Source organism: Salvelinus alpinus, chromosome 28 (assembly GCF_045679555.1).
Source record: "Salvelinus alpinus chromosome 28, SLU_Salpinus.1, whole genome shotgun sequence".
In the NCBI taxonomy this organism is placed as follows: domain Eukaryota; kingdom Metazoa; phylum Chordata; class Actinopteri; order Salmoniformes; family Salmonidae; genus Salvelinus; species Salvelinus alpinus.
In genome coordinates this window covers 8,576,475-8,595,353 of record NC_092113.1, presented here as the reverse complement: position 1 = coordinate 8,595,353, position 18,879 = coordinate 8,576,475, and the positions used below count along the sequence as shown (strand labels likewise).

The 18,879-nt window shown below is 41.6% G+C and overlaps 2 protein-coding genes across 3 annotated transcripts in view; one reads left to right on the top strand and one right to left on the bottom strand.

Annotated features, from left to right (window-relative positions):
• The window catches only part of LOC139557099 (glutaminase kidney isoform, mitochondrial-like), a 30,704-nt gene extending 27,354 nt beyond the window's left edge, over positions 1-3,350 (bottom strand). The window contains exon 1 of the mRNA XM_071371467.1: positions 2,727-3,350. Coding sequence (XP_071227568.1) covers positions 2,727-2,941 — 215 coding nt within the window. The 5' untranslated portion in view covers positions 2,942-3,350. The remainder of the gene's footprint in view (positions 1-2,726) is intronic.
• Positions 3,351-12,801: 9,451 nt separating this feature from the next.
• LOC139557098 (collagen alpha-1(II) chain-like) overlaps positions 12,802-18,879 on the top strand; it is a 29,922-nt gene continuing 23,844 nt past the window's right edge. The window contains exon 1 of one of the 2 annotated variants that reach the window (XM_071371466.1): positions 12,802-13,093. In XM_071371466.1, coding sequence (XP_071227567.1) covers positions 13,000-13,093 — 94 coding nt within the window. In that variant the 5' untranslated portion in view covers positions 12,802-12,999. The remainder of the gene's footprint in view (positions 13,094-18,879) is intronic. The other variant, XM_071371465.1, reaches the window with a different exon arrangement.

Below are 18,879 nucleotides of genomic sequence, written 5' to 3'. Positions count from 1 at the left end.
ATCCACGCCCCGACCAATTGAGGCTGTTCTGAGGGAAAAATGGGGTGCAACTCAATATTAGGAAGGTGTTCCTAATGTTTTGTACACTCAGCGTGGTTTACCAAGCTACCGATTACTTCACACTGGAAGAAGTTAAGCTACCCTAAAGAAACATATAGTTACTTAACTAAAGTTACTTTGTAAAAGTAGTTCACTACATCCAAACTACGTCATGATACATTTTCATATCTAAAACTGAAATGTCATAGACTACAAATTGCAAGAACAGATCACTCTGGAGTCAGACGTTAACAGAATGTGTCATTTAGCCTATTAAACACAAAAACTATGTTTCAAGTGAAAATTAGGCATGTCTGATGGCGAAAAAGAAAGGAAATATTGCCTACTTTAGCCATATTTCCTGTTCTTTTTGTAAAATGTAGTGTGTAGTTCCAGTAGTTAGCTACACCACTACATGGCAAAACAATGTATTACCTACTGGGCACGCACTGGTTGAATCAAGGTTGCTTCCACATTATTACAATGAAATGACGTTGAACCAATTGAATTGACGTCTGTGCCCAGTGGGTAACTACTGAAAACACTACCAAGATTTGAATTTAGTTCAACTTCCACCACCAAGCTACAGCTACATTTATTGAAATGACTCGTTAAAGTACATGCAGTTCACTGAAAATCAGTAACTCATTATTATAGGGTCCTTCCATTTGGTTTCAATCTCTTTTTATCCCCGCACCCCTTTAGATTTGAACAACACTTCCCATACATATTTGCTTATGGGAGAAGCGGTATGAAAGTGACCTGAATGCCAAAACATTTAGCTGATCGAGGTGCTCAAAGTTGACCTATTTTGCATGCCCCACCCTACCATGAGACGTCCATGTCTTCATCACTGGAAAAAATAAACGGTTGAGTTTGATATCACTTAAAAGCTTTCAAAACAGGGTTGACAAACTATTTTAGAATTTCTTGAGTTGTAATTATTTTAATAACGATTACGTACTTAAAAAAAAAAATTTTTTACGGATAATTTTTTTATTTTGCTTTTCGACAATGTTATAGCTTAGACCCTATTTTACATCCTCTGAGGTGTTTGTGTTGTGCCCGCCATCGGTTGAGACACAGCATGCTCTTGAATAAGGGTGCAAGTCATTCAATCACAGAAACACAACTCATCGTGGAATATCATCATAAATGCAAATGTCTATTGTATTATCTATCTTTCTATGATTTCAATAGGTTTCCTATGGAGGATTGACAGTATAATTTAAAACAACTAATATTCCCATTCAATTCAACATCCTTTGATGTTTGGACCTCCAACCATCTTTGTGCTACCATTTTAAAGTTGAAATGTACATTTCATTCCCATTTCAGTCAATCAATCAAATGTATTTATAAAGCCCTTTTTAGATCAGCAGTTACACAAAGTGCTTATACAGAAACCGAGCCTAAAACCCCAGAGAGTACTCAATGGAGATGTAGAATCACGGTGGCTAGGAAAAACTCCCTAGAAAGTCAGGGAACCTAGGAAGAAACCTAGAGAGGAACCAGGCTACGGGTGGCCAGTCCTCTTCTGGCAGTGCCGGGTGGAGATTATAAGAGTACATAGCCATTAAATTATAAGAGTACATAGCCATTAAGGTCAGATCGTTCTTCAAGATGTTCAAACTTTCATAGATGACCAGCAGGGTCAAATAATAATCACAGTGGTTGTAGAGGGTGCAACAGGTCAGCACCTCAGGAGTAAATGTCAGTTGGCTTTTCATAGCCAGGCATACAGAAGTCGAGACAGCAACATGACACCCACCCTGTATTCAAGAGCATGCTGTGTCTTAACCGATGACGGACACAACACAAACACGCCGATTATGTAAAATAGGGTCTAAATTATAACATGCGAAAATTAGATTAATTTTGATAATTTAAATTAAAGGTTTAAAAATTACATGATTATATATGTTTGTCTTATGTTTCAATAAATTATTAAATAGTTTGACAACCCTGTTTGTAAGCTTTTAAATTATATCAAACTCGACTGTTAATCTTTTCCAGTGATGAAGACATGGCTGTCTCATGGTAGGTTAGTGTATGCAAAATGGGTCAACTTCGAGCACTTCCATTTTCGAAATGTTTTGGCATTCAGGTCCAAAAAGTTACTTTCTGTCCACTTTACCATGGGCAAATATGTATAGAAAGTTTCGTTCAAATCAAAAGGGGTGCGGTCAAAAAGTGATTTAAATTAAATGGAATGACCCTATAGGATCTCAACAGAAGAATATAATTTCACTCTTTGAGACAACTTGTCACTACTGTAGGCCAGGGTTCCCCAACTAAATTCAGATGTGGGCCGATTCTTTCTTGAGCAGATGGTCGGGGGGCTGGAACAATTATATAAATTGTTCCAGCTTGACATCAAGAAGCACAAAGATATAGACAAAAACATAATCATTTCAAACCTGTATTACATTAGGATACGATAACATATGTCTATATTTATGGGTGGGAATACATGGGGAAATATTTCCTTAATTAAAATTGATATCCGGGTGATTTTAAAGTATTGCATGTCCAACAATGAAAATGTATTTGAATAAATGGGGGTTTAAATAAAATCACGTGCTAGTCGAATTTGGCCTATGAGCCGCCAGTTGGGCAACCCTTCTGTAGGCACTGCATAGTCACATTATTCTACAGTACCAATTAGGGAAAGAGTATGTATTTACCTGCACTCTGCTTCGTCCATGTCATTGACAGCTTGATGATGGAAGGGTTGCTGACGCTGGCTGTGTGATGCTGCGCTTGTGCATAACAGCTGAGATTGTTGCTCGATCCTGGATAAGCCATTGCTGTCACTCCCAACCCGTGCGGAGTTGACAGCGTGTTTGAGCAGTTGTAAAACTCCCGCATTAGTAGTCCGCAGACGTTTCAGACAATGCATTATTAAAGGGGTGGATCGCAACCAAAAGAACAATACACTTAGAATATAATAAACACTGTAGAGGCATCAGATCTGTGTCCAGTGCTTCGTTCCTCGGAGGCTTTATGTCAGTTTTCACGCACGCGAGCGCGCTTGAGGACTTGATACTATCGCGTGGGGGGTGGAGTTGTGACTGGCAGAAGTTGGTCGACAGATGAAATGGGCCAGTGACCAATGACAAGTGAATCCAGAACGGGAAGATGGCTGTGCTGTTTCGGGATCCTTGGGACGTCCATAACCTAAACCTCAAACCTAACCTAAACCTAAACCCCTACCATTACCCTGACCTTTACATAACCCCAATCTTAACTCTTACCTGGGTAGAGCTGTCAACTTCAATGGGGTGACGTGAGAGTTTTACGTCCCGAGGATCCAGATTAGACTTTTTCCCGGTAAGAGGGTGAGAAATGTACGATCCATGGCACGGGTATGGGTATAATTTCAACTGCGTGATTCAGTGGCTAGGGGCACAGTACAAATCTAATTATAGGATACTTTTCTGAGCAATTTCTATGGAAAACATTGCCAAGACCTTTAAACACCTTGCTGTAAAATGTAATATGATCTAACCTTGTTACAACTGTTGAACAAGAAGTTGTATTATCACCTGTGAATAAATGTGAATAAATAAATAATACAATTTCCACACAAAAAAAGTGAATTCAACTGCTTACAATTTCATGGTTACATTGGCTATGGTGAAATGAAGCATGGCAATGGGCAGAGACGGCATTGGGAAATCTCCTAGTCATTGTAGCTTGTGTAGCGACACCATATGGTAGTGTGTCACGTAGCATACATTGCTTTCAGAAAGTATTCTTGATTTATTCCACATTTTGTTGTGTTACAGCCTGAATTGAAAATGAATTACGTTGATTTTCTCCCCCATCTACACACAAATACCCCTCAATGACAAAGTGAAAACATGTTTTTAGACGTTTTTGCAAATGTAGGCTATTGAAAATGAAACACAGAAATATCTCATTTACATAAGTATTCCCAACCCTTTGCTATGACACTCCATATTGAGCTCACATTGTCGGTGCATCACATTGTCGTTGATAATCCTAGAGATGTCACTACAACTTGACTGGAGTCCACCTATGGCCAATTCAATTGTGTGCACTTAATTTACAAAGAAACGCACCTGTCTATATAAGATCCCACAGTTGACAGTGCATTTCAGAGCAGAAACTATACCATGAAGTCTAAGGAACTGCCAGTAGATCCCCGAGATAGAATTGTGATGAGGCATATATCTGTGGAAGGGTATAAAACAATTTCTAGAGTGTTGAAAGTTTCCAAGAGCACAGTGGTCTCCATCATTGGGAAATTGTAAAAATATGAAACTACCCAGACTGCCTTGAGCTGACCATCTGACCAAACAGGGCCTTGTCAGGGAGGTGATCAAGAACACAATGACCATTGACAGAACTACAGAGTTCCTTGGATGAGATGGAAACTACAGTTGTAACAATGTGTACTTTTATTTTATTAGGCAAGTCAGTTAGGAACAAATTCTTATTTACAATGACAGCCTAGGAACAATGGGTTTAACTGCGATGTTCAGGGGCAGAACAACAGCTTTTTACCTTGTTAGCTCGGGGACTCAATCTAGCAACCTTTCAGTTACTGGCCCAACGCTCTAACCACTAGGCTGCCTGCTGCCCCAGGAAATGAATAGGGAAAGAATGGGGTTTTGGGATAAACGCAGAAAGCGAGGTGTGAAGTTAACACACGCTTAGGAGATCTTAGACGTTTTGTTCAATGATGTAATATCAGTCAGTTATTCTCTGCGTTTATCCAGATACCCTCCAAAAAAACCTCCAACATCCAGTTCCCCATAGGCTTTGGCCAATGAGCCATGCAGGAGTTAGAGCCTAAAAAACACGTCATCACTGTTACTCTATTGTTTGTTTAAAGTAACAACCTGTCCCCCTATGCACAACCCTTTCAAATCCACAACCTTGAAAAACAGTAAATACACAACCGTTTTAAGATCAGTAGGGCAGGGCAGCTGGCGGTTTACATTTCTAGGCTGAGGCAACTCAATGCTGCTCCATAATAAACCTAGAAGACCTGTTCTGCTGTCTGTTTACGTCTCTGCCTGCAGGTGGCAGACTCACTCCAGACCTAGCACCTCACATCCGGGCTGTGTCACTGTCTGTGTGTCTGTTGTATCCATGAGAGGGCATCTCTCAGGGGTCCATCACGCGCAAGTACACTCTCTCTCTCGCACGCACGCGCACTCGCGCGCACACACACACGCACACACGCACACACACACGCACACACAGGCCCAGTGTTCCTACCCACAAGCCTCTGAGTGAGGGGACTGGCTTCCTGTCTTGTTCTTCAGTCTCTGTCTGGGCAGCCTGCCCACACATCGCTCCTCACCTCTCTGATCCTTCATGTGCTCAGTGTCTGTGTACAACACACTAACTGACCTTTTCTTCAGCATTATCAGCACACTGGTATAAATTAGCCTCTCCTGCTAAGGGGAAATTATTTGACTGGTTATGGGCTATTACAGTAAACATAAAATAATAGGAACCTACACTATCAACTTTTTCTCAAATCTTTAAACAGTTACAATGTGTACCTTATTGGATATCTATCTCTCATGTAGTATGAAAAACCTCACTAAGGAGAGGAATAACTTGGTGGATTACATTTACCAAGATTCTATCAAGAGGAGCTCACTTCAAGGCACTTCAAGGAATTCTTTCAGGAGACATTATTGTCATGCAGACAGTCAAGGCCCCCAATGGTCCCCAGACTCCCCATCCAAACGTCCTCGTAGTTGAAAAGTTCCTGCACCCACCCGTATAAGGTTACATGGGTTTTAGACTGTATAGTCTGTACAGCTGTTGGGTAGAATGCTATAGTATCCACTTCCAGATTGACTCTACGAGGTGACATAGCATTACCTGCATTACCAAATAAACGAGGCCTCACCCGGCACTGGTGGAGCCTTTGGATTTTCCTCGCTAGGAATGTGACTGCTCCAAAGGGCCACACGCTAACCAATGGTCTCCCTACACTACCTCTCCCGGTTGTAGCTTCTCTGTTTTCAGGAGAAAATGTTTTCCATTCCTGAAGCCCATGAATGCCAGCTTTGTCCCCTCAGCCTCCATCTTGTGTGAGAAGCCCCCATGCCCCACCCACCCTGCCTGCACAAACTTAACTACCCCCCCGTCGTCTCACACAGGAAAATAAATATACCGGTTCCTGCTGCTTTGATTCAGCCTCAGTAGTCTGAGAGCCTGGATAAAGCCCTGGAGCTTAGAAGAACCTACAATGGACACTCAGTTTGAAAGACTTGGGGGTTGGAGATTCTGTGTTTGGACAGGATTATGGGTCAAAAAGTATTCTGGTGAAATATAGTAGTTAACAGACTCACCTAAAATGTCACCATGATATCCTGGATTTAGGAGAAACTGCTATATATTTCTGTTGGGTCCAAAGCTTGTCTGGGATTTCCTTCAGCAGTTCAGGGCGTCTCAAATAGTGGTATCTACCCGGCCAGGGTTGGGGAGTAACTGATAATATGTAATCAGTTACATGTAATCTGATAAACTAACTGTAATCAATTACGTTACCAGCTAAAATATTCTAATCAGATTACAGATACTTTAGAAAAACTTCATGATTACTTCTTGGATTACTTTTAAATTCAGAAAGGATGTTTGCGGAACAAAATGCATTATGACACCTTTCTGTTTTTTCAATGACATTCAATTCAACATTGAAAAAAGGTGCAAATTTAAGTTTGTTCCACATGAGCGAGTCTGACCACAAGTTAGAAACCATTATGATGACACACCATATGTGTTTGATGGAACATTTTTGTCTCCTTCTAATGCCTGTTAAAGGGAAAGTAATCCAAAAGTAACGGAAAGTAATCAGGTTACGTTACTGAGTTTTGGTAATACAAAAGTCACGCTACAGATTACAATTTTGGACAAGTAACCTACTAGTAACTGTAATGGATTACATTTAGAAAGTAACCTACGCAACCTTGTACCCAGCTAATATCATTGGACGATTTCACACAAGCACATATCAGAAAGTGCACACAACCCCAATATCACAACTACTTCATGAAGTGCTAAAGAAGATCAGGCTACTTCTCACTGGCATCTTTCTCCATTTACGCCGGCGTTCTCTGAGGAAGAGGGGATGTTGTTTGTTTTGTATTAATACTGAGGGTTTTGGCAGGACTTTTCAACATATTACCACAATCATGACTACGTCGGTTGGTGGAAATAAAAGTACAGGCTTTGTTGTTGGCAAAATCGTTCATATGCAGTATAAAGAAAAGTCTGCAAAAAGTTGGCGGTATGCTAAAATTGGCGGCAAAACGTCTTGGTTTGAAAGGTTTGTTTTTCTGACCCTCGCTAAACTCTCTTGGGTCTGAGAGGCATGCTTTCTACTTTGTAGGACAGAAGGTTAGAATGATGCTGGAAGAAAAGCCAATGAGGAACAAAGTGTCTGCGACGTCTTCATTTTATGCTTCTACTATCCAAAGGGAATTGCTATCCAATCTCAACCTATCCTCTGCTTTCAATTTTAGATGACTTCTTAGACGTTCATTTGATATTGATCGTAGCGAAAGGAACATTTTAATTGTGTGCAGAGTGGTCCCTAATTAGAGAATTGTAGAGATTTGATGCATCGTTCATTTCGCTTCTCAAATTAAAGAACACGGTCCATTATCCATCTACCACCCAGCGTGAATGGAATTCTTGCTCAATGCCAACCTTACTCTCTCCCACATTCATCCCCATAATGACACAGACATACAGGCCTTACAGTGCAAACAGGCACACGCACACACACGCACGCACACACACAAACACACACACGCACACACACAAACAAGGCACACCGCTAAAGCAAGAGTAGCCAGACAGTTCTACCCAACTTCCACTGGAGGGAGTTTTTTCACCAAGAGATCTTTACACCAGAGATGTGCACTGAAACCCAAATATTCCACAGATTTTCCTCATTCTCTTCAGCAGAAGTTAGAGTTCCTCTAGTTAAACACAGTGCAATTGTACAGCGTTGAAAAAAATGTAGATTATATTCTATCACCTTTTTGGTCCCATGTTATTTGGTCCCCTGTTATCTACTATTTGGTAATCTGGGTAAGCTATCCAATTTTACAAATGTTACCTCCTGCACCATTTATGAAATTATAATAGAAAATGGATACAAAAACAAATATATTTTATAGACTGAGAATGGCCTTGTCCTTTGCTCGACTTCCCCAGGTACGTTGAAGCAGCCCCCCCCCCCCCCCCCCTCTCTGTGTACTCAGCAAACCACAGCCACCCCTCCACAGCGGCCACCGTGCCGAAACCTAGACACCCTCTAGACCCCTGGAGCCTCTTTGCAGTCAAACAGTCCTGAATGATCAACCCCCCCCCAACCCCTCCATCCTCCTACCTACCTCACCATTCCTCAACCCCCCACCCACCATCCTCATCAAGCAGCGATCCCCACTGCCCTGCCATCTCACAGCATTCCGTGGGCCCAGCACACAGAGGCCTATTGTGTGCTCAGGGAGACGGAGGCAGCGTACATTCAGGGGAACGAGAGAAATGTCTAGAATGGACAGTTTTCTATCTCACATTAAGTTCTATGGACCTTGGCTACCATTGTGGAGGCGCAGTTCAATTGATCTATTGTTGTGATCATAAGGCATGGTACACTGAGAAATCCAGCAGAAGTAAAACCGTAAAACAGAACATTCCAAATAAGTCCCCAAGATGGCCGTCTAGTAGGCATGCATTTGAGTGATGCTTTCAGTGCAGATTGCAGATCTATGCACAGGTAACTGCCAAAATAATGGAGACACTTGAGTAAACGAGGGATACAAAATATATTGAAAGTAGGTGCTTCCACACAGTTGCGGTTTCCTGAGTTAATTAAGCAATTAACATCCCATCATGCTTAGGGCCATGTATAAAAATGCTGGGCAGGCCAATATTTTGGCAACCATGGCTATGCACCAATATGATGACAATGACGCCATCACAGGGCATGAGTGGTCACTGAATGGTTTGATGAGCATGAAAACAATGTAAACCGTAGGCCACGGCCGTCTCAGTCACCAGATCTCAACCCGATTGAACACTTCTGGGAGTTTCTAGAGTGGCACCTGAGACAGTGTTTTCCACCACCATCAACATAACACCAAATTATGGAATTTCTCATGGAAGAATGATGTCACATTACTCTGATAGAGTTCCAGACACCTACACCCTATTGAGACACTTTATGTTGCTATTTCCTTTATTTTGTCAGTTACCAGTTTATTCCAGTTCTACACTGAGTACACCAAACAATAGGAACACCTTTCTAATATTGAGCCTCAATTCGTCAGGGCATGGACTCTACAAGGTGTCGAAAGCTTTCCACAGGGATGTTGGTCCATGTTGACTCCAATGCTTCCCGCAGTTGTGTCAAGCTGGCTGGATGTCCTTTGGGTGATGGACCATTCTTGACACACACAGGAAACTGCTGAGCGTGAAAAACCCAGCAGCGTTGCAGTTCTTGACACAAATCGGTGCGCCTGGCACCTACTAGGGTTGTGGGTTCATTCCCCACGGGGGGACCAGGATGAATATGTATGAACTTTCCAATTTGTAAGTCGCTCTGGATAAGAGCGTCTGCTAAATGACTTAAATGTAAATGTAAATGTACTACCATACCCCGTTCAAAGGCACTTAAATATTTTGTCTTGACCATTCACCCTCTGAATGGCACACACACACAATCCATGTCTCAATTGTTTAAAGGCTTAAAAATCCTTCTTGAACCTGTTTCCTCCCCTTCATCTACACTGATTGAAGTGGATTTAACAGGTGACGTCAATAAGGGATCATAGCTTCCACCTGGATTCACCTGGTCAGTCTATGTCATTGAAAGAGCAGCTGTTCTTAATGTTTTGTACACTCAGTGTATGCCCCTACTGTAGGTCCTAGGATCTATCAATCGCCCATTTTCTCCCTGTTTCTCCTGGAAATCTGCCACAGTCAACTGATTAACCACCGTTGTAGTCTTTATCAACCACCTGCTTTACATGAATGGTAATGTGAGGACGTGGGTTGTATTCTGAGAGGAAGAAAAATCGATGAATATTGTTGATGGGATATTAAGCGATGGAGGGATGCCGGTGTAGGTGGACCACCACCTATGTATGACTGCATGTATCATAAAACCCTGCTGTGAAGTACTGTAAGAAGTGATCAGTACCTCAACAGTTTCCCTAAAAATGTACTAGAATTCATTTACAATTACTGGAGTAATTACTGAATTACTACACAGGTCAAAGTGCGAGTTATTGTACAGTGGTATAATGAGATATGTTGCAAGAAAAGGACGTTTGACCATCCAATTTTCTATTCAAGCAGAATAATCATGCTTTGGGGCTATGCACATTTTGCTTAAGTCCAGCTTCTTGTTGTTACTGCCCAATAAGATTGGCCCTTAAATCAAGACACCGTCCTCTTAAACAGATACTGATCTTCCATCTTCATTCATATAACCTGGCAACGTTAACCCGGCTTGACCTTGTATATTGGAGAGGGTGTTAATGAGAAGGAGAGTGTGATGTGGTCTATTGTCTCAATGGAACATATTATTGGTTCAGCTAGGACAGGCATGATGGTCATTTAAGACAACACTCTGACAGACATTCAGAGCTCGCTAGTTGCTTTAGGAACAGGTATGAGGACTGCATCGGTCAAGATGCTTCCTATGTTCTTCCAAATCAACTGATTTAGGATCAGCTCTCCCTTCCCCAATCCTAACCATAACCAATATGCACCAAATAATAAAACTGTCCCTGGATCAGTTGTTACTGTATCTGCAGAAAGTGATCAGGGGTGTGTTGGTGGGTTCAGACTCTTTCTTCCCTGTATGACAGGACTCTCTAAAAGGTGTTGACCCCGGTGTGACTGTGCCTCTCCACTCAACAAAGACCCGCTTTCAGACCCTCTCACCTGGCCCGATCAGTCTCAGAAAGATACACGATAAAGATCGTAGAGGCATTTCATCCCCTGGTTCACAACTTCTGAGCTTCACAATGAAGAGAGTCTGACATAAGTGTTATCTTGTCTCGATCAGGAATGTTATGGTACTGGAGAGACAGGAAACCCTGTCAAAGCCCATTTTGTTTGCCTGGAGAGGACTGTTGGACATCTGAACTGTTGTGACAGGTAACTAGTATAACATTAGCAATAGCAACAAGCTCCATGTACCGGTGGACATTACTGTAATTTGAAGGGATACATTGTTGGTTTAGAATAGACAGTGCGGTGCTGCTTGCTGAGTAATTACAGTTGGTTTGTATTTCTGTTCACAGTTACTTTTAATCAAGCCAACACTATTACTGCATATGCAGGAAAGTTACTGGAAATGCCTACAACACGCCTTCAGTTTCCAGCCCCTTAATATCCATTGCAAACAGTCATGGCAGACATCTTCTTTTAACTGGTTCTCACAGCCTCATGTCAACTGGTCTTTGCTCAAACAGACAGGCCTCTTGCCGAAACTCTGACTGACCCTAAGTATGCAACGTGACCATGACATAACACTGTCATCGACTGGACTGCTCTACACACCCAGAGGTAGCCTCAGGTCCCGCAATAATTAGACACCCATAAAGCCATAATCCAAGAATCTCTGTAGAGTCAGACAGGTTTAGATTGATTTAATCCTCAGAGACAGGCTGGCCGTTTCCCATGCCCTCAGTGCTCCCTACAGTAGTTCACACCATAGTCCACTTCAAACACCCTCAACTCCCATTGTTAGCAAAGTGGATTAGCCTTATTTTATTTTGTATATCTTTTTTGTACATGTAGGTTAGTTTGAGGCCTGTGAGCAGATGAACACCAAGTTTGTTAACAATTCATGCCAATAAAGCCATTTGAATTGAATTGAGAGAGAGAGCGAGAGAGACAGAGAGAGAGAAAGAGCGAGAGAGAGCGAGAGAGAGAGAGAGAGAATATTGAAATGTAGAGACTTTCTAAATATAGGCCTACAACATTTGCCAAGTGTGGGCACCTGTATATGTGGACAGGTCGATAGTGTCATTCACTCTCAATGAGGAGATCTGTTTCCTCTTGGGGGAATCCATGGACTTCAATACAGTAATCCTATATTTGTGTGCACAATAGCTGATCCATCTTAAAAGCCTGTCTCTCATCTATTGACCTGAGTAAGGCTGTTCTGGGTCCTAAATCTAAACTGCACGTCTATGGACATGATCCCAGGTAGACTTCCGATACTATTGCATCAAAAGAGCCATGATGTAGAAGTAATTCAGACATCAGGTCATTACTGCATTACACAGTTGTTATAAGCCCATATATAATAGAGTTGCCTATTTTAAGTGCCAATAAAAAAAGTGTATGAATAAACACGAGTTGAATATGAATGTAGGCCTATCAGTGAAGGCCTAAATCCACCGGCAAATGCTAAAATGGCAAATCTGTTATTGGTTATTGTAGCCTATTGAGCAACATTCTGAAAAGGTCTACTTCAGATATTGTAATGCAAAATTGTGGTGAGTGTCTATACTCCACGCTATTGTAATGGGGGTTCGAAAGCGAACTAAAAAGTGTGACTTATAGGTATGCTACCTCGTCCTCGCAGCGCGTGGGAGGAATAGGAGAAAGTAAAAGGTCCTTGGGAGAATAGATTCTGGTGGTGCTGAGGGGAGGGAGATGTGGGTTGGGTTTCAAGCTTGACTGGGGGTCGGGGGGAGGTCTAGTATTTTGGAATATACGAAGATTCGTAGAAGGTACTGTGGACATAAAACCGCTGTTCTCGCTCTGACGCGGTGGGTGTAAAGTGCCGGCTAGGGCCCCGCATTGGATTCCACTTCGATTTTGGAAGGTTGACTGCAGTCTCTGGGAACACACAGATACACTCCATTAAAAGAGAGCATCGTCTGATCCGTCCCATCTTTTTCTTCCCCCAAGGTCCTGCATGTCTAATATTTAGACATGTTCAGCTTTGTGGATTCACGGACTGTTCTGCTACTTGTAGCATCCCAAGTTGTTTTAATATCCCTTGTCAGATGCCAGGAAGAGGATGACCGTAAGTTACATAATTCTGTTGAATTGTCTTTTGCAAAAGTTTCGATTCTTCTGATGATGCCATTTTATCAACTCATATTTTACTTTCTGCGCTTCTGTGGCACACTACCTTGGCATCTAAAGTTTCTGCGCAATTCTGACCTTCACAATGAATAGGGCAAGTGTTGGTAAAACTGCAGCAAACAAGATATGAGAATTGGATATGATTTTGTGAACCACTTTGGTACATTGGCATTGATGGAGGGGCACAAACTCATACAAATATATCTGTCGGTCATTGGAGGAATTGCACAATTATGAATTAGAATTCTTGCTGATACAATTCAGAGATGAAATGTTAATTATCTGGACTGTTATACTGTACATGATATCAATTTAAGAAATTACTATTTAACTATGTAAATAATGGTATTGAATTGAACATTATCCTCCTAATACTGGTTTGATATTGACATAGTTCATTGCTACATTTCGGTTACATTGTAAGTGTTTGCAGATATAAGGGGCCTATGAAAGAGTTGACCTTTCTTTTGGGAGGATAGGTGAGGCTATCAAGGCACATCTGTGTGGGATGGAGAACCAGGTGAACAAGTGTCCGTTTGTTTCACTCCTGGATACTCACTGTGGATGCTGTCTCTGAACAAGGACACGTCAGTGTGCTCTCTCTAGCTGTGGTGCCAGTGTTTAACAACACGAATCCATTTGGTGGAGACAACAGACGAGACACAGTGGCTCACTTGAGATGCTTTGGCAGTTCAATAGCTTATTGGGCAATTTAAAAGACTTTGGCATTTACTTTGGCATTTACCCCCCTGAGAAAACATTCTGATTTCAGAAGAATAGCTGAATTGTTTAAGGTGACTATTTGTTAGACTAGGGGGATTAAAAGTGTAATTGTTTGTGTTTCGTGCTGTGGCTGAAATATTTGAAATGGTTAATTATATTCATAATTTAAAAAGACAGGGTCAGACACAGCTTGACCCCAGACTAGAAGGCTCAAAGGGTAGCAGGAAGTGAATGGCAGTTGGTCGCTCAAGAAGAGATTTTATTTTATAAAGAAACTATGGAACAGGATACTACTGTATGTCGCTAGAGAGATAGGCTACACCACATTATGCAATGTGTAATGTATCATGTGTTGCTTTACAAATCCTCATATTCATAGGCTTGTTCTACATAGCCTAAAATGTTTCATCAATTTCTCTTGAAGTACTCCAAATAATAGATTTTAGGGGCCACATGTCCATTGTGCTAGTAGTTTTAAGCATTTAGTAAGGAATTAGGGATTTGTGGGTCCGTATACATATTGCCACAACTCAAAGAAAAGTTGTGGAACCACAAGCCACCAACCAACCCCACCTTTTGTGGGGAAAGCTTAAATGGTTTACTCATGTGTTATATAGTATAGTTTGGTAGCAGGTATGTGCTAATAACCACTTTCACATAAATGCAACACAAACAAATAGCTGCATTTAGCCTAGTAGGCCCAACCTTAGACCCTGTGCATGAAAGCTACCCATTCTCAGTTCTCCAATGTGTTTGAACTGGCGCCTGACACAGCTATGCGATCCAGATGGAGAATTTTAGAAGGACTCCCTGTTGACTTAAGGCAGCAGCTTGTCAATTGGGCACAGTCCCCCAGTGTGAGGGACTCATTCATACAGGTCCACTGGTCACCAGGGAGCGCAGTAAGCATACAGGTTAAATATACTAACTGCACCACGCAAAATACCTACTTCCACTGTAAATGGCACCGCTAAATATATTCATTGTTGGCTGCCTCAGAATCCTCCTGCATATGATTACTGTAATCTGAATGAACGCTTTATCATCCTTTGGAGTTAACGAATCTAGCAGTTTGAGTGCAAGATAAATAAACCTGGGTGAGGCTTGTTGAGCTTTTATTTTTTACCAGGTAGAGAACATTCTCATTTACAGCAACAACCTGGGGAATAGTTACATGGGAGAGGAGACCAATGTAAACTGGAGATGATTAGGTGGCCATGAAGGCCAGATTGGAAATTTAGCCAGGACACCAGGGTTAACACCCCTACAATAAGTGCCATGGGATCTTTAGTGACACAGAGAGTCAGGACACCCATTTAACATGCCATCGGAGAGTCAGCATCCTACACAGGGCAATGTCCCCAATCACTGCCCAGGGAAATTGGAATATGTTTTGTTTTTAGACCAGAGGAAAGGGTGCCTCCAACTGGCCCTTCAACACCACTTCCAGCAACATCTGGTCTCCCATCCAGAAACTGACCAGGACTAACCCTGCTTAGCTTCAGAAGCCATCCAACAGTGGGATGCATGGTGGTATGCTGCTAGGTTAAAATAAACCATAGATCGTGGTTAGATTTTGTGAGACTGCAGCCCCCAGGTAGAATCAGCACCCCACCCAGACCAGTACCTTGAAAGATCCAATCTGCCATGATGCCAATCCATGTTGCATCGTGCTGAGATGCGTCTATTAGGCCTAATACCTGGATATGATGAACATAATGTCATACATTATTATAAATTATGCTGATATGCTTCTGTCTTTAAGGTGGTTCATAATAAATGCTTTCGTGTGATTCTGGACATCTCTGTTCTTGTTTGATAAGGTCCCCGCTACTTACTTTTAAAGAGTAGATCGGATCAAGGCAAAAAGTGTTTTAGCTACTCGGCTCTGTGGTCTTGTAATTCTCTCCAGACCAGCTTGAAACTCCAGGATCTTCTAAACTAGGAGGAGATTAAAAGTTTGGTTGACATGGTACAGTTGAAGTCGGGAAGTTTACATACACCTTAGCCAAATACATTTAAACTCAGTTTTTCACAATTCCTGACATTTAATCCTGGTAAAAATTCCCTGTCTTAGGTCAGTTAGGATCACCACTTTATTTTAAGAATGTGAAAGGTCAGAATAATAGTAGAGAGAATGATTTATTTCAGCTTTTATTTCTTTCATCACATTCCCAGTGGGTCAGAAGTTTACATACACTCAATTAGTATTTGATAGCATTGCCTTTAAATTGTTTAACTTGGGTCAAACGTTTTGGGTAGCCTTCCACTAGCTTCCCACAATAAGTTTGGTGAATTTATGCCCATTCCTCCTGACAGAGCTGGTGTAACTGAGTCAGGTTTGCTTTTTCAGTTCTGCCCACAAATTTTCTATAGGATTGAGGTCAGGGCTTTGTGATGGCCACTCCAATACCTTGACTTTGTTGTCCTTAAGCCATTTTGCCACAACTTTGGAAGCATGCATGGGGTCATTGTCCATTTGGAAGACCCATTTGCGACCAAGCTTTAACTTCCTGACTGATGTCTTGAGATGTTGCTTCAATATATCCACATCATTTTTCTTCCTCATGATGCCATCTATTTTGTGAAGTGCACCATTCCCTCCTGCAGCAAAGCACGCCCACAACATGATGCAGCCACCCCCGTGCTTCACGGTCGGGATGGTGTTCTTCGGCTTGTAAGCCTCCCACTTTTTCCTCCAAACATAATGATGGTCATTATTGCCAAACAGTTTCATTTTTGATTCATCAGACCAGAGGAAATTTTGTCCACATGTGCAGTTGCAAACCGTGGTCTGGCTTTTTTTATGGCGGTTTTGGCGCAGTGGCTTCTTCCTTGCTGAGCGGCCTTTCAGATTATGTTGATATAGGACTCGTTTTACTGTGGATATAGATACTTTTGTACCTGTTTCCCTCAGCATCTTCACAAGGTCCTTTGCTGTTGTTCTGGGATTCATTTGCACTTTTTGCACCAAAGTACGTTCATCTTTAGGAGACAGAACGCGTCTTCTTCCTGAGCGGTATGACGGCTGCGTGGTCCCATGGTGTTTATACTTGCGTACTATTGTTTGTATAGATGAACGTGGTACCTTCAGGCGTTTTGAAATTGCTCCCAAGGATGAACCAGACTTGTGGAGGTCTACAATTTTGTTTCTGAGGTCTTGGCTGATTTCTTTAGATTTTCCCATGATGTCAAGCAAAGAGGCACTAAGTTTGAAGGTAGGCCTTGAAATACATCCACAGGTGCACCTCCAATTGACTGAAATTATGTCAATTAGTCTATCAGAAGCTTCTAAAGCCATGACATCATTTTCTGGAATTTTCCAAGCTGTTTAAAGGCACAGTCAATTTAGTGTATCTAAACGTCTGACCCACTGGAATTGTGATACAGTGAATTATAAGTTAAATATTCTGTCTGTAAACAGTTGTTGGAAAAATTACTTGTGTCATGCACAAAGTAGATGTCCTAACCAACTTGCCAAAACTATAGTTTGTTGACAAGAAATTTGTGGAGTGGTTGAAAAACGAGTTTTAATGACTCCAACCTAGTGTATGTAAACTTCCGACTTCAACTGTACATATGATAGATAAAAAATTGAAAAAATTCTTAAAATGTATTTGTGTCTGCGTCAAAACATAGTGTACCAGTCAAAGGTTTGGACACACCTACTCATTCAAGGGTTTTTCTTTATTTTTACAATTGTCTACATTATACAATAATAATGAAGGCATCAAAACTACGAAATAACACATATGGTATCATGCAGTAAGCAAAAAAGTGTTAAACAATTCAAAATATATTTGAGATTTTTCAAAGTATCCACCCTTTGCCTTGATGACAGCTTTGCACACTCTTGGCATTCTCTCAACCAGCTTCACCTGGAATGCTTTTCCATCAGTCTTGAAGGAGTTCCCACATATGCTGAGCACTTGTTGGTTGCTTTTCCTTCACTCTGCAGTCCAACTCATCCCAAACCATCTCAATTGGGTATGGTCAGGTGATTGTGGAGGCCAGGTCATCTGCTGCAGCAATCCATCACTATCCTCCTTGGTCAAATAGGCCTTACACAGCCTGAAGGTGTGTTGGGTCATTATCCTGTTGAAAAACAAATGATAGTCCCACTAAGCGCAAACCAGATAGTATTGCGTATCGCTGCAGAATGCGGTGGTAGCCATGCTGGTTAAGTGTGCCTTGAACTCTAAATAAATCACCAACAGTGTCACCAGCAAGCACCCCCACACCATCACACCTCTTTCTCCATGCTTCACGGTGGGAACCACACATGTGGAGAACATCCGTTCACCTACTTTGGGTCACACAAAGACACGGTGGTTGGAACCACAAATCTCAAATTTGGACTCATCAGACCAAAGGACAGATTACCACCGGTCTAATGTCCATTGCTCGTGTTTCTTGAACCAAGCAATTCTGTTCTTATTATTGATGTCCTTTAGTAGTGGTTTCTTTGCAGCAATTCGACCATGAAGGCCTGATTAACACACTCTCCTTTGAACAGTTGATGTTGTGATGTGCTGGTGAATGTATCCTCTGTAGCAGAGGTAACTCTGGGTCTTCCTTTCCTGTGGCGGTCGTCATGAGAGCCAGTTTGGTTTTTGATGGTTTTTGCGACTGCACTTGAAGAAACTTTCAGTTCTTGAAATGTTTTACGGATTGACTGACCTTAATGTCTTAAAATAATGAAGGACTGTCGTTTCTCTTTACTTATTTGATCTGTTCTTGACATAATATGGACTTGGTCTTTTACAAAATAGGGTAAAATCTGTATACCACCCCTCCCTTGTAATAACACAATTGATTGGCTCAAATTAACTTGTAACAAGGCACACCTGTTAATTGAAATGCATTCCAAGTGACTATGTCATGAAGCTGGTTGAGAGAATGCCAAGAGTTTGCAAAATTGTCATCAAAAAAAAGGGTGGCTACTTTGAAGAATCTCAAATATAAAATGTATTTAGATTTTTTTAACACTTTTTTGCTTAC